At 37.7% G+C, this 17,161-nt stretch overlaps 1 protein-coding gene across 3 annotated transcripts in view; it reads left to right on the forward strand.

Moving 5' to 3' along the window:
* Nucleotides 1–16,816, forward strand: part of LOC149819365 (phosphatidylinositol 4-phosphate 5-kinase 9-like) — a 32,943-nt gene extending 16,127 nt beyond the window's left edge. Inside the window, exons 5-9 of one of the 3 annotated variants that reach the window (XM_089986525.1) lie at nucleotides 1,199–1,306; nucleotides 1,482–1,669; nucleotides 5,715–5,872; nucleotides 16,050–16,221; nucleotides 16,321–16,816. In XM_089986525.1, the coding sequence (XP_089842651.1) occupies nucleotides 1,199–1,306; nucleotides 1,482–1,669; nucleotides 5,715–5,872; nucleotides 16,050–16,221; nucleotides 16,321–16,594 (900 nt within the window). In that variant the 3' untranslated portion in view covers nucleotides 16,595–16,816. The remainder of the gene's footprint in view (nucleotides 1–1,198; nucleotides 1,307–1,481; nucleotides 1,670–5,714; nucleotides 5,873–16,049; nucleotides 16,222–16,320) is intronic. The other 2 variants (XM_089986526.1, XM_089986527.1) reach the window with 2 other exon arrangements.
* The last annotated feature ends 345 nt before the right edge of the window (nucleotides 16,817–17,161 follow it).

A 17,161-nucleotide genomic window follows, 5' to 3' on the forward strand; every position in this document is an offset into this window, starting at 1 on the left:
AAAATGACGAATGAAATCCAAATACATTATCACAATGCATTTGACTACAGCAAACACTACATAGCCAAGAACATGAACAAGAAATATAAAAAATATTCACATTATTTACAAGGCAACCTCACTACAATCACTCATACACACACAAACACACGCCTAACTGCCCATCACTCTCTCAAGCACATAATGAGGCATATTTCTCATATATAAAGGAAGCTGTTAGACCATCCTAACAGCTAGTCAAAGCCTATTGACTGGCCCAACAACCAGTTGGAGCAGCCAAAAGAAATTAAATTTTTTAAAAATACAAAAAAAAGAAATACCTAAAATAGCCCTAATCTATTCTACAAGTGTACATTATTCATACTTCACCTAGACTAATTAGTATGTCTTTGAGTATACCTTACCTAAAATACAAAATACAAATAATAGTATACATCTAATATACCTAGAATACAAAAACAAAAGAAATAAGAACAATACAAGATGCCTATAAGTATACTTAGGCATGCGCAAGACGCCCAAAACAAATACATTAAGTCATTAACATTACATATTTCTTAACAAATAATAGTATCTATAAGTGTAGCTGCCTATCGGGATTGTCAGTAGAGGTTGTTCTCTTCAGGTTACAGATAAGATGATCCTTTTACAGTTTGTGGTTTCTTGTTTTCTCCAATGTGGTGTTTGCAGAGATTATGGTTACACTGGCTGCCATGAATTATCATTTCATCTCAAATGGTGAATTACAGAGCCAGAAAAGTTATCAGAATATTATTGGGCCCTCCTATGACTTAAATTCATTACATAAAAACCTTGTTCTTGCTGAAAATGAGTTGTTCATACATGCTCTTCTATGACAAAGCTATTCATGATGTTTCATAACTAAGACTTGGTCTCCACTCTCATAGCTAATATACCTCTGGATTTGTTTTCTTTGACTAGGAAGTAGTTCTTAATACTTGAGATTGAAATTTGAGCAGTTTTTAGGTGGGATGGCATGTTATCTTTTGGAGAAATTGAAAGCAACATGCTATTGCTTGCTCTGGTACTGAGGCTGAGTATCACTTTGTGGCTATTGTTGCTGTTGCAAGAATTCTCCATCTGCTCGTTGATCTCAATTCATATCTTGCTTCCTTTTTTACTGCATTCATTATATGTTTGAATGTTAATTAATTTTGCTGCATTTCGGCATATGCAGATTCTCTTACAGATGCTCCCAAACTATCACCATCATGTTCATACTTATGAAAATACTCTTATAACAAAATTCTTTGGGCTTCACAGGATCAAAACAGGTGGCCAAAAGGTACTAAATTTATTTCAAGATTTTATCTTGTATTCGACTTATGTTTCTATTCTATTCCCATAAAAAATGCGCATCCATTTTTCTTTCTGCACTTTCTTGCTTATAAGATTTTGGTTAAATGCTTGATGTCACAACACTACATAATGATTTCTTAAAATGTTTTGTGAATGTGCAGTTTCGGTTTGTAGTAATGGGCAACATGTTTTGCACAGAACTGCGAATTCATCGAAGATTTGATCTGAAAGGATCATCCCAAGGGCGTTCCACAAACAAAATTGAAATTGATGAGAACAGCACCCTCAAAGATTTGGATCTGAACTATCAATTTTATTTGGAGCCTTCTTGGCGTCAGGGATTGTTGAAGTAAGGGTTTTATTGACCATTTCTTTTTATTGTATGAATGATACCTTCATCATTCATGATCTATGTACAGTGACATGCCTGACAGGGAATTCATTGTATGAAAGCAAATGAAATCATTGAAAGATCGAAGCACAAAATGGATGGAACAACATATCTTAAATGACTACGCAAGCATGCATGAGTACAAAGTTCAAAACAATCATTATGCGCAAACACACAGCATTTTGATATCTAGCATATGAATAATGAGCATCCATTGACTTTGAACTACTAAACATAAGCGGGTTCAGTGTTGGATGAACCTATATGCTTGTGTGTGTGTGTGTGTGTGTGTGTGTATGCATGTATGCAGATATGTGGTTAAAAAGTTATGCCTATTTAACAGATACCTGTTAAATTTTGTCATGTTTCTGACATTTGTGAGGAAAAGGAAGCATCCCAATCACGTTAGATGCTGTCATACTAAGCTTGAAATAGCTGTAAAATGTTCATCATTGCTTAAAAGGAAAAGTGGTCAGTTTTCCTTGTGGTAAGTTTGGAGTTTCTTGAACTCCTTTTGTTTGTACAAAGACCTGTTGTTTAAAATAACGGTGGTTGAGAATTTTCGAGGTTGAGCAAAATAGATTCTTTGGTAACTTGCACCTAGTTAAATTAAGAATAGAGGAGTCATTCACGCGTGGTAGTTAACCTGGTAAAGTTGTAGCTGATCAAGTTGAACTATAGTGTAGTGATCATTCAAGGCTTCAATTTATGCAGTATTGACCAAAGCAAGACAGGAGATGACTGATCATAGGCTATTGAGAGATGTACATGGCCTGACGCTAGAGATAAATTTATGCACTTGAGCCCAACAAGGTTTTCACATGCACATGCATACATAAGCTACACTCTTTTCCATCGACCATCATGGTCTTCCAGTAATATATTTATGTCACTGTTTCCTGTTAACCTGTTTTGTGTAAGTGGCTGTCACACAGATTCTCCATTTGGCTCCCGTTTTGTATCCCCTTCAGTGTTATTAAAAAGGCGCAAAAAGCGCACCTCGCCTCAAGGCGAGGGCCTTTGTGCCTTGAGGCGCAGGTATAAAGCGTAAAGGCTCTGAGGCGTACGCCTCATACGCCTTGAGGCGTACGCCTCGGGGCGAGGCGCTCCTCGAGGTGAGGCATATGCGTCTCGTTTTTTTGGTCAAATGGGGGTCAAAGCCCCCATTTGACCAAAATTTAGGATTGCAAATTAGGGTCGGGGCCCTCATTCTCTCACTCGCTGCTCTCTCTCGTCTCTCACTCGTTTGCTCTCACCCATCTCTCTCTCTCTCTCTCTCTCTCTCTCTCTCTCTCTCTCTCTCGTCTGCTCTCCCTGGTCTCTTTGCTCTCTCCCATCTCTCATCTAGGCCTCTCCCACCTCTCTCTGTCTCGTCGTCAACCTAACTCAAGCTTTCAAAAGTTGGTCTTTCAGGGTTGATCTTGCTGTTGCATGAGGGTTGTACTGAATTGTAGCCCTAAAAAGAACATTTTATCACCTCATTTCAATTTATCCTCATACTGTTGTTATGTTTGTCTTTCACATATACCAGTTCTTTGTGTATGATGTATGGTTTTTAGTTATTTGGGGTTATGCCTATGTCCTCCCTTGATCTATGATGTATCTACATGATTCTGGAACCACTCCACTCATTCTTTCTGTTTTGTCTGTTGACTATATATATCTAATCCACTTGAACATTTTGAGTAGTTTTTTGTCCGAGTTTATGAAACTTTTCAGCTTCAGGTTGACAAGTTCTTTTATAGCCTTAAAGGTGATTGGTATGTTGAATGCTCATGTGTACGGTTTCAGATTTTCTACAATGTAGAACTTCTACTGGCTGTAAGCATTCCTCATAACCATGAGTCATTTTGATCATATTTTTCTTGAAATTAGTTATAAGGCACCTGTTCTGCAGTTCATGAAGGATCATGTAGCTTTCCACTATGACTTGTACAGGTCCTCTTGGAATCTGGATACCTGAACTTGTATTGCTCATAGAATTGCTTTTGGTTTCTGTCCTGAAGAGGAGCTTGAGGCTTAAGTTTCTTTGGTTTGCCTTTCATTGAGGCAAAGAGATGGAAACTTTAGGTGATCAATGCAAATAACTAATATTATGAAATTAGCAAACTCTGCAGATGTCAACATAACATGGTTATTGAATAGGAAAAAGAATTTTTTATTTTTTCATTCAATGGAAAGATGATAGACTTGAACCAACACCACACACCAGCAACCTGTAAGGATGGTTCCCTCAAGAAACCATCTTCCTAAATGTTTTATGTCCTTCCAATGAGAAGACGAGTCACTAGCTCGGTCCCTTGGTAAATGAGCCAAGCCCAAACATGCTCTGTTTATTATTTTTTGGCTGTTCTTGTATAGGTATAAAGTGTAATTCCTTCATCAATAAAGCATTTTTTATTTATTTATAATTTAAAATATTTTTTATAGTTTTTTTTAGTTTTCAAAAAAAAAATTGAGGCTTACGCTTTTTGCCTCGAGGCTTACGCCTCGCCTCAGATTTCGGTGGAGCGCCTCGCTACGCCTTAACGCTTTTCACAACATTGATCCCCTTATACTAGTCATATTGAAAACTTCACAAAGATGGTCATATCCCCATATCTGCAGCTGCATCCATTTGACATAGCATTTGAATAAGATTTAGCTTAATGGTAGTTCTGAGGCCAGCTTATATATCAACATATATAAAGAATGACAAAGTTGAGATGATCATCCTTAAATAGTAGGCCGACATGAATTACACCCTGGCTCCCCAGTCACATGACCTCTAAAATGAGAGCCTGTAACTTAATTGAGAAAATTTGTTTCTTAACTATAATTACACTCTAGTAGAACCAGATAATGATTGAATATCTGGAAGGCTTACTTAAATATGTTATTATTATTGTTATTGTTACCTTTAAATCCCTTCCTATTCTCTCCTTGCCTTTCTTTTACTAATGGGTTTCAGTGACACGGAATCAGCACTAAGTTGCATTGATTTTAAATTCTCTTTTTGTTGCTCAAAAGGGAAAAAGCTGTAACTGTAGTTGTCCAATTGGATTATATTTTCTTGATATCCTTATACCTATGTCACATGGATACGGATGCGGGAGCAGGACACGATGCAGATTCGTTTGGTACAATTCGATAATTTTCAATAATTAAGACACGGGCACAGCTGTACACACACATAGATGTACATGTGTGTGTATGTATAAAACAACAATTCTAAATCACTATATTTAGGAAATCAAATAATGAAAGTAAATTAAAATTGAAATGTAATGTAATTGGTGACAAATTAAAAAAAAAATACTTCAAGTGAATGTGAAATAAGATCATAAAAGAAAATAGATAAAGTTAATGGCACAATGTTGACCATGTGAAGCTGGTTTGATTGTGCCCATGAAGTGTCGAGTGTCATATCGTGTCGATACCGGATATGCATGTTAAGTGTCGGTGTCATGTAGCCTTACAGCTGTTCTTTTTCACCAGACCGTACTGAGATTGTCTATTCATTTTTGTTCTTACTACCTTTTAAGTTCTAACATCTTCCATTGAAATTCTTCTCTCCAAACAAAAAGGAGAAAAGGAGAAATGAAGGGTTAGCCTGTTTGATTGCCGTCAATAGTGGAGTATGATGTATATGCAATACGCTTTTTACCATCTAGGCAAATGGGTATTTAAAAGGTAGAAGTACTCAAACAAAATTATAAAAGATAAGTTGCTATGGAATGAGCTGTTGAAACAAATTTCTGTTACAGTATTACATGCAAAAGTGGCATCTTCTTTATACTCCCATGATCTGCTGAATGAAGGCATCTATGACATTGTGCTGTCTTATCGTTGTGGAGGCAAAAACTATGCTCGCAAGAACTGGAAGCATTTTCTGTTCATAAATTATTCTGGTTTTGCATGTATTACCCAAATTTGTTACTTGAGTATCTCTTCATTCCAATATCAGTGGTTTTTTAAGCTTTTTAGCTTCTTTGGTTTCTTATCAACTCTTGTGGTTCTGCAGGCAAATAGAGATCGATTGCAAATTCTTAGAAACACAAAGGATTATGGATTATAGTCTTTTACTAGGTGTGCACTATAGAGCTCCCCAGTATCAACCGTCATTCATGACCGATCAGGAGGCAGGAACACCAGGAGGATTTAGTACACTTGCTGAAGAAGGTAGATTACTTTCACTTGATAGAGTTTTTGGCATTTGGCATTAGACATATAAAGATTAAAGAACAATTTTCAGGTTGTATAACAAATTTATGGATGTGTGAACCCTTTTGAAAAAGTTGTGCTGACTGATTCATATGAACTTTTTTTCTCAATTGAAAGGTTGATAATTTAATTCTTCCTCAGAATTAATGAAAATTTCTGGAAAAAAAGTATAAGTATTTGTGATTCAGTCAATCTTGTTAAAAGAAAACTATCATTTGTAATCTCATAGCTTATCTCATATGTAATACATCCCTCATATGTAATCTTTTTTTAGTTTAGTTACATAGTCTAGTTAGGGTTAGGATAGTTATCTTTTTTTTAGTTTCTTTTTAGACATTTTTAGCCTTTGTGCTTTTTGACCAAAGTCAAAAAGCACAAAGAAGAGTGAGCCGTTGGACTCTCAATATCTCTCAATAGAGCTGTTGGGAGCCCAACGACTCCCTCTTCCTTCTCATTCTCTTGTATTATAAATAGGGGATTCTCCCCTCTTATTTTGTATTCTTGAGTGTGGGTTTCTCCCACTTGAATGAAAGTCTTTCTTATTCCCTTTTGCTTTGCATACTCTTTTTGAGTTTGGTGTATGAACCCTAGTGGTTCTTGTGGGTGTATGCTATTTGTGAACCTTTGTGGTTCTTTTGTGAGATTAGTTGTGAGCATCATTTGAAGATCCAATTGTGGACTTCATTTTCTTACATGGTATCAGAGCCATTAATCAAGCTAAGGTTTCTTGGTGCATTGGGAAGCGTGTCATTCGAAATTTCTTTTTTTGAAAGAAAAAGGTGAAGTTCTTTACAAGTAGTGATCGTGTGAAAGCTTGGGAGATTGGAGGAATTCTTGTGCACATCATCCGTGGTGGAGTAACATTGCCTTTGGTCCTCTCTTTTCCCATCTTCTTCTTTGCTCTTCTCCTAGTCATTTCTTTTCTCAATACTTGTAAAATGGATGACAACGATAATGTCATAATTAAGCCTATCAAACTAAACGACTCAAACTATGTTACATGGGCTTCTATCATGAAGCATCTTATATGGGGAAAGGGCTTGTGGGGATTAGTGAATGGGATCGATTTAGAACCTACACTGATCCTCACAAAGATAGAAGGAGAGATAAAAATTTCTCTCACGGAAGTGAAAAAAATTAAAACTATTGCGACTTACGAAAAAAAATGGAAAAAATGAAGAATGATACATGCCAAGATTATGTCTTGGCTCATATCTAGCGTGAACATCAAGAAATGCTCAAGCCTTGCAAAATTTGAGCATGCCTATGATGCTTGGGATTATCTTAAGAGAATGTATTCTCTTAAAGATATTGCACATATGTGCAACTTACAAATCAAAGTTAGAAATATGGTTCAAGGAGACAAGAGTATGAGAGAATATTATAATGGCTTATCGGAGTTATGGGAAGAGTTGACACTTCTTGAACTAAAGTGACATTGCCCACAAGATATAGAACTCCGCCAAAACCAAATAAATGTGGAGTACTTTTTTCAATTTATTAACAGATTAAGACTGAAGTTTGAATCTACTAAGTTCATTCTTCCTCACGGAGGGAAGGTGCCTTCGATAGAAGACACCATAGAAGAGCTAAGTATAAAAGAAAATAGGCTCAAGAGTAGAATCACCAAGTGTGATGATGATTCGGTTCTTGCCGTATTCAGACCAGGAAATCATGTTCGAACATACAAACCCCCAAACTACGGAAGGACAAATGATGAAAGGCAAGGAAATGAATTCGAGAAAAGAAAAATTATTTGTTATTATTGCCGTGAACCAGGACATGTGAAAACTCATTATCCAAAATTGAAGAGACCTTATGAGAAAAAGGTTGCCTCTGTCGGACCTCCACAAGAATCAAATCAATCTTCCATTGAAAATGTCTTTAGCTCAATTGGTGGAAGCACTTCAACCACTACTCAAGGGAGCATCTTCATCAGTTGGAGCCACAGTCTCTTTCGTTAGCACTTCTGATCCAGGTAAATCTCCTTGGCTTCTTGATTCAGGTGCCTCATTTCACATGACACCAAATATAAACATATTATCTGAATGTCATAACTCAAATGAGTCAAATGTTTTTACCGTTGATGGGACATAACTTGAAATCAAAGGAATAGAGAATTTTGAAAATAATTTCAAAGACCCAAAAGGTTTTTACATTCCAAAAATTAGATATATCTCTAAGTTAAACCTCAATCTCTTATCTGTTTCTCAATTATCTAACCATGGATATAACGCTCTCGTGGTTGTCGAGTGCATGATCACCAGTCAGGGAAGTTGATTGGGGAAGGCCATAGAGAAAGAGACCTATATTATATGAATTTTTTGGAAATTTCCAAGAATGATTTATGTTGTAATGTTAAAAAAATGGACTTGGATTTATGGGACAAGAGACTTGGCCATCATAGTATATCCAAGATTCAGTTTTTTCCAAAGATGGAACATTTTTGTAATTTTGAGCCCTTTAAATGTGAACATTTTTCCAAGATTGAGAGAAATAGAGAGAGGAACAAAGATTTGCATATGGTTTTTATTGATTTGGAGAAGGCATACGATAGAGTACCTAGGGACGTTCTCTGGTGGACAATGATGAAGAAAGGTGTTTCTCTCAAGTACATTAGTATAATTAAAGATATGTATGAAGGAGTAGTAACCAATGTCCGCACTTGTGGAGGGGTGACAACCAATTTTCCGATAACGGTTGGGTTACATCAAGGATCTGCTTTAAGCCCTTTCCTATTTGCGATAGTGATGGATGAGCTTACGAGATCAATTCAAGAAAATGTACCGTGGTGTATGTTGTTTGCTGATGATATTGTTTTGATTGATGAGTCTAGAGCTGGGGTTAATGCTAAGTTAGAATTATGGAGACAGACATTGGAAGCTAGAGGTTTTAAGTTGAGTAAGAGTAAGACTGAATATATGGAATGTCGGTTTAGTAAGCAACGAAGTAGTGATGGGAGTGTAGTGAAGCTTTGTGAGCAAGATATACCGGTGAATGATTATTTCAAATATTTGGGATCCATCATTCAAAAGTATGGAGAAATTGATGGAGATGTAAATCATAGGATAAAGGTTGGGTGGATGAAATGGAAAAGTGCTACTGGAGTGCTGTGCGATCGTAGAATGCCATTGCGGTTAAAGGGAAAGTTTTATAGGACGACTATTAGGCCCGCTTTACTATATGGTACAGAATGTTGGACTGCCAAGAGACGTCATATTCAAAAAATGAGTGTAACTGAGATGCGTATGCTTAGATGGATGTGTGGAAATACAATAAAAGATAAGATTCAGAACAAGGAGATACGTAAGAAGGTAGGCGTTGCACCCATTGAAAATAAGATGAGAGAGAATCGTTTACGGTGGTTTGAACATATTCGGCGAAGACCTAATGATGCGCTAGTTAGAAGGATGGAGAAATGGGAAAATATATTAGTTAAAAGAGGTCGGGGTAGGCCTAGGAAGGCATGGATGGAGATGATAGGAAAGGATATGAATGCTTTGAACCTCACCGAGGACATGGCATTGGATAGAAATGATTGGAGGAGAAGGATTCATGTGGAAGACCCAGAATGATTTTCTTTGTTAGTTCATATCGCCGACCCCAATTGTTTTGGGATGAAGGCGTAGTTGTTGTTGTTAAATGTGAAGAATGCATTCTTGGAAAAATGAAGAAATTACCCTTTCAAGAAAGAAATTTTGTCTCTTCTCGACCACTTGATTTAGTTCATTCGGATGTATGGGGCCCTGCACCTGTTATATCCGAAGGAGGTTTTACATATTATGTCATCTTCGTAGATGACTTTACAAGGCATACTTGGATTTATTTTCTCAAACATAAGTTTGAGGTTTTCTTACACTTTCAAATATTTCACAACTTAGTTAAAAAACAGATTAAAAATGATATTTTCATTTTTTTCACTGATTCAGGGAGAGAGTACTTATCAAAAGAATTTAAAGACTATTTGAATTTACATAGAATTACACATCAAAGGTGATGCCCCTATACTCCACAAAAAAATGGTTTAGCAGAAAGAAAGCATAAACATATTATAGAAACAACAAGAACTCTACTCATTACTCACAAAGTACCAAAAAAAAATTGGGCCAAAGTTACTCTAACTACAGTCTATCTCATTAATAGAATGTCATCATCTTTACTAAACAATATATATCCTATTGAAAAAAAATTCAAACAAATCCCAGATTATTCGCGATTAAAGGTATTTGGGTGTAAATGCTTTATTTTTTCTAACAAAAATGACAAACTTTCTCCTCGTGTTATTCCATGTGCGTTTCTTGGCTACGCAAACCATAAAAAAGGTTATAGAGTTTCCTGTTCGCATACACCACAACAAAATGGTGTGGCTGAACGGAAACATCGCCACATTGTTGAGAGTGCGATGAACATGTTACATGACAGTCATATCTCCATTCAGTTATGGGCAAAGACTTTTCATTTTGCGGTCTATATTATAAATCGTTTGCCGATGGTTATTTTAGAAAACAAATCTCCTTATTATACTCTTTTTAGATAGCACCCAGATTATGATGATTTACGAGTTTTTTTTTGTGTTTGTTATGTGTATATTGACAAATTCTTGAGAAATAAGTTTCAAGATAAAGCTTTTAAGTGCATATTTGTAGGATATGCGGATGATTACAAAGGCTATCGGTACTATGAACCTATGTCCAAGTGTGTTAAGATATCCAGAAATGTGGTCTTTGATGAGCAGAATTTCGAAGGTGGCCACACACATTTTTCGCAGAATACGCCTCACCGTGTTGAGGTTTATTCTCCATGGTTGAATGTCAATTTGTTTATTAACCCCAATGGAGAGTGCTCATCGGGTTGCAGTGTTGTTCCCATGTCTACTCTTGTGCCAGATGAAACACCTTGCACAACTTAGATTGAAGTTGACGATTTGCCGCCTAAGGAGATTCAAAAGTTTTTAGGACCAATCTATGTGAGAAGAACAACGTAAGTTATTCCCATCATTACTGATGAACCTGAGAATCAATTTTTCATCAGGAGATCATAAAGAATTCAACATCCAATTCAGAGATGGGTTAGTTATGATAATTTCACTTTGGACTTTCAATTATTTCTATCACAGATTGAGAAGCAAGATAAACCTACTACCTTCTATCAGTCAGTCAAGTCATACAAGTGGATAGAGGCAATGAATGATGAAATGGAAGCGCTACATGAATGTCAGACATGGGAAGTTGTTCCCAGACCCAAAGACAGAAATGTTGTGGGATCTAAATGGCTTTATAAGATCAAGTGCAAACCTGATGGGAGCATTGAATGACACAAAGCAAGACTTGTTGCACGAGGTTTCACTCAAGAATATAGGCAGGATTATGATAAGACATTCAGCCTTGTGGTTAAAATGGGAACAATTTGTATCATATTATCTCTAGCCATTCATCAGAGATGGATGTGAAGAATGCCTTTTTTCACGGGGACCTTAAAGAAGAAGTATATATAGAGCAGCCACCTGGATATGCAGGAGATTCTAAGACATATGCATGCAAATTAAATAGAGCTCTTTATGGTCTAAAGCAAGCATCGCAGTCCTGGTTTGACAGTTTTTCTCTCAAAATTCAAAATCTTGGTTTTCACATATGCTCTCTTGATAACTCACTATTCATCTTCAAGGATGACCATACAACCCCATTGTTATTTATCTATGTAGATGACATAATTATCACGGGCAACTCTTGCAACCATATTCAGGAAGTCAAAGAATTCTTAAGTCAGAGTTTTAAGATGAAGGATCTTGGAGAATTGAGGTACTTCCTTGGCATAGAAGTTGACAGGAAAGATGATGTCTTGACTCTAATCTAACATAAATATATTCTTGACTTGTTGGACAGGGCATGAATGAAGGATTGCAAGCCCCTGGTTACTCTGAGTGTTTTACATCACAAGCTGAGTTCTCAAGATGGAGACTTGTATGATGATCCCTCTAGATACCGAAGTATAGTCGGAATGCTTCATTATCTTACCTTTACTAGACCAGACATTGTTTATTCTGTAAATCAAGTGTCCCAATTTATACATGAACCAAGAACTGGGCACATGGATGCAGTTAAGCGAATATTGAGATACTTTAAAGGCATAGTAGGAGATGAACTTGTTTACAAGAGGAACCTTATAGATAATGAAGCTCATAAAATCCTTATCTATACAGATGCAGACTGGGCTGGGGATCCATATGAGAGGAGGTAAGTTTCAGGATATTGTATATTTCTTGGTGGCAACATTGTGTCTTGGAGTAGTAGAAAACAAAAGGCGGTTGCTAGACCAAGTACTGAGGCTGAATATCGTTTAATGGCAGCTGCTACAGCGGAAGCTACATGGGTTAGACATTTGCTAAGAAAATTGGGAGAATCTATCTCGAGATCATTGTTACTGTGTGACAATTAGAGTACCATAAATATTTCTTTTAATCCCATTCACCATAGTCGCACAAAACATATTGAGATAGATCAACATTTCGTCAGGCAAAAGGTTGAAGAGAAAGAAATTGAGCCATATTATGTTCGCACTGAAGATCAAGTAGCTGATTTATTTACAAAAGGGCTGACCAAACATAATTTTTTGTTCTTAAAGGGCAAGTTGTCCATGATTCAAGATAGTGTACAACTTGAGGGAGGCTGTTAAGACGTGATATGGATCTGGATCCAGATCTGGTCTAGATCCATACATTATGTTATGTATACTTTGTACTTGTTATATCCTGTATTTTGTATTCTTGTTTAGGGACATTATTGTTCATATTAATATTTGTAAGGTGCTGTAGATAAAGTAAAGGTTTTAGGTCAGGGATCATTAAATTAGGCATGACTTTTCTGCATCCTCTTTGTCTTCTTCCTTCTATCTTCCTGCTGGTAAAAGTAATATATTGGACTTGTAAGTGTTTTACACTTTGTTATTTGTAATTTTGCATACTTCATTACAAGAGTGTCCTCCATAATTCTGATCTCTTGTTCACCTGCCCATGTCTGAAATTTGATTATTTTTGTTATCAACCTTTAATATAAGCTGCTAATTGTTGTTTCGAGAAAACCAATCAATGTCGAAGACATACCTAACTTTGTCTTGTATTGGCAGTTTTTTGTTTTTTGTTTTTTGTTTTTTTTTCAGATTGACATGGTTAGGCAGACCCCTACCAGTGTAATAGAAAGTCACAACCAATCACAGATGATCATCAGAAGGAAACCAATCTATTGTTTACTTTATCCATAACCAGTCATGACCAGGATTCCCAATTCAGCTAATTGCTAGGAAAGTACAAACATTCTTTAGGAACCCAAATACATTGAAATGGATCAAAACTGTGAAAACACTTTCAAAGCAACTGCAGTCCCCAAAGAACAGCTCAATCTTCCCTTTGTCACCCGAGACAGTGCATGCATCACATCCTTCCGAGATGACTTCGTGAGGACTCTAGGTATCTGCATGTCATAAAAAAATTCATGCCACCGTACCCATTCCCTTAGTCCCAACTCCGCAATATGGACCAAACATCAAGTCTTAAGGAATTCCCTTACATGGTTCAAACTGTGAAACCAAATCTTCTCAGCTGTGCACGGCAACTTAAAATGGCTAAGGACACCCATCTGTGGGGGCAGTTTCCATCTGTTTACGTACAATCAGTTAAGCCAAATTGGGTGATTAGTCAAATTGAGAATCGGCATTATATGTTCCCTCGCACCATTTAAGACCTCAGCAACTGTGATGTCTTCTGGTCAGGATCCTGTGTTGAAAGTGAGAGTTCCTGAGCTCCCAAATCTTGCAAACCATCAATTGAACTGAGATTATCCATTTACATTTAAATATGCTCGTTGGGCATCGATCACCTCCCACACATGCACTTCAAGCTAACTCGTGGTTTCCACCAAGCATGACACCTTCCCAACTCTTTCTAAAGTTTTAGGATGCCACACAATACATAAACAAACCATGAATTGACCAAGTTGGTCAGGATCCTGTGTTGAAAGTGAGAGTTCCTGACCTCCCAAATCTTGCAAACCACCAATTGGAATGAGATTATACATCCACGCTTAATATGCTTGTTGGGCATGGACCACCTCCCACATGCACTTCAAGCTGACTCGTGGTTTCCTCCAAGCATGACAACTTCCCAACTCTTTCCAAACGTTTTAGGATGCCACATAATCCACAAACAAATGGTGTGCTGACTCCAGGCCTTGGTTACATAAGCAACATTGACTAGCAAGCTGTATACAAAAGTGTTGGAGCCGATCTTCGGTGAGGAGCCTATTAGCATGGGAAAAATGAAGAGTCGTTGCTGTAAGAGGGCCTTTGTTCTTAGCCCACACCAACTGTCCAACCTTTATAAAGGATTGCCTTCTTCCCTCATGACATTCCAAGAAGACAATGAGTTAAATTTGTTGGAGTAGCACCACTCCAATTGATTATGTCCAGTGCCACCTGTCCATTGAGCCTGGATCTATGTCACATGGACTCTTCTAAAGGGTCGCTGCACCCGTGTCGACGTGACGCAATGCAGGTGCGGCTATTTTAAAAATCAGCCACACCGGGTGTGGTCAACCGCACCCAAGATTATAAGTGTCCATAAATGAACTCGGTCATTGACCGAGTCCATTTCGTTAGAAAAATTGTGTTTTAAAGGGGGGGGGGTTAGGGCACATTTGCACAAAACACAACCCCCCCCCCCCCCCCCCATCCCATTCTCGACTCTTCCTCCGCTCCTCCTCCTCCACTTCCTACCGATGGCAGCAGCGCAACAGTCCTCCTCCTCCTACCGGCACCCGCGGCTACAGGTAATCCTCCTCCTCCTCCTCCCTTCTTCTTCTTCCTTCTCTTCCTCCCTCTGCCGCCTTCTCCTCTCTTTCTTCTCCTCCTCCTCTCTTTCTTCTCCTCCTCCTCCTCCTCTCTCTTTCTTCCTCTTCCTTCTCCTCCTCCTCTCTCTCTCCTTCTTCCTTCTCCTCCTCCCCTCATCTTGGCAAGGGTCGAACCCAACCTTGGGTTCAGCTCTGCTGAACCCAGGCCTGCTAGTTTATGCTCCTGGGTTCAGCAGAACCGAACCCATGGTTGCTGGGTTCGGATCTGCTGAACCCAGTGTTACTGGGTTCAGCACAACCTAAACCCATGCCTGCTAGTTTATGCTCCAGATATGATAATTATTTTTATTTCATTATTAATGCTAACTTAAAACTGTTACATTATATATATATATATATATATATATATATATATATATATATATATATATATATATATATATATATATATATATACACACACTCCCCGCACCCAAGTTTTTTTAAAGTGCCGCATCGCCGCAACTGCATCCGCACCCGCACCTGCATCCTCACCCGCACCTTTGTAACATAGGCCTGGATTTCACTAGGAATCTGCAAAGCAAAGTTGACAAACTAATGCAATATATTAGCATATTCCTGGACACCTTTGATGCACCCTGATGAATTTTAAGGATTTATAACTATCTTTGTAATTGATCCTTCAAACAGGCTGATGAGTGGGGAGTGTCATAATTTCAAATTCTGGTTGTAATTATCTTGGTTATCATCCATTCATGTAACCTGTTGTGAACATTGTTTCAGAAAATGTAGCCATCATACGCAGGTCTAGGCATGTATGTATGCATTACGTGAATACTGAATAAGAAACAAGATCATGGAGTGAGGTTGACATGAAACTTCAAATTTAGTAGTTCTTTGAAGGAGATTTCTTTGGTTCCAGGGTCCATTTTGAGATACAAACAGGAGCATTTATTTCAATAAATTTCTCAAATTCAGGTTTGTCAGGATCAATGACAGACCTGTAGACATCAAGGGCTAAGAAATAACCAAGTTAGTTTTCATGTTTGGATACTTCAAAATCACATCACAAGTTGTTCAGTATTGATCTGCTGTTGACCACATTAATGAACATTTTGAGAAAGCGCACGAGTTATTGAAGCCTACGAGTGGAAAATCTTTGTTGTCTTCAAACAGGTCTTAATGATTTAGTATTTGTAATTGAACTGTAGTGAAAATTAGCTAGCTATTATTACCAATTTCTGTGAGCATATTCAGAGGCATAAAGCAATTATGACCATATTTTTCCGGTTCAGTAGCAGCTGCACATGAAGATGAAATTTCCAGCAACCCACAAGTCCTTGTTTTGGTTGCAAGAGGACCTCACCAGAATGGTGTTGTGGTCGGTCCTCACATGAGAGGTAGCAGGCTGCGAGCATCCGCTGCTGGTGATGAGGAAGTGGATCTCCTCCTTCCTGGCACTGCAAGGTTCTTTGGCATCTATTTCTTCTTCTTCACACATGTGCATACATGTGTGCAATTGAAATTTCTTTTTCAAAGTTAAAGTTTCTTTTCTCATTTGAGCAGGTTTCCGATCCAGCTGGGTGTTAATATGCCTGCTAGAGCAGAACATATTTCGGTGCAAGAGAAAGAGAAAAGTGACTTGTTTCATGAGGTATATGATGTTGTTATCTATCTTGGCATCATTGACATATTGCAAGAGTACAACATGAAGAAGAAAATTGAACATGCCTGCAAATCTCTTCAATTTGATTCCTTCTCGATCTCAGCTGTTGACCCCAGACTTTATGCCCTCCGTTTTCTAAAATTCATTGAACATGTATTTCCTACAAATCCTTGAAAAATGAAAACCACCTTGAAATTATTTTCTGTAAGATTCATTCTCCTGGTTCAGAGACATTTTCCAACCTTTATATGATTCTATTGGTAAGTTCTTGTAATAATTTTATAATGAGCAAATCATATATTAGCGCGCATACCACTGGATCTTCTACGGTAGCACTGATATGAAACACATCTGTTGCCAACTTTTAATGACAGCAGTTACATTGTATTTTTTTACTGCCGGTGACCTGTGTTTTGCACATTGCATTTTTTTCCCTTTCCTAAACAACGAATTCAGCTTAAACGGTAGTTAAAATTTATGTCAGCTGGTACATTTAGCTTGAAGAGTGTGTTCCATAAGATGAGGTCCTATGCTCTCCGCGTGGACAGGTATTGAGATGGAGAGCACTCGACAGTGGGTGGCTTTGTCTAGGTTCTGCTCACTGCTTGACCACTATTGAATCGCATCCATCTCTTAGGTGGCCACTGCTCAGCTGTTGTTCCTTCATGGAGGACCTTGTCCTCTAGAGATTAGCCTTTGTCATTTGCAATGTGTCCTTTTATTTGGTTACAAGTTGGATTT

Source organism: Nuphar pumila, chromosome 13 (genome assembly GCF_984573655.1).
Source record: "Nuphar pumila chromosome 13, dmNupPumi1.hap1.1, whole genome shotgun sequence".
In the NCBI taxonomy this organism is placed as follows: domain Eukaryota; kingdom Viridiplantae; phylum Streptophyta; class Magnoliopsida; order Nymphaeales; family Nymphaeaceae; genus Nuphar; species Nuphar pumila.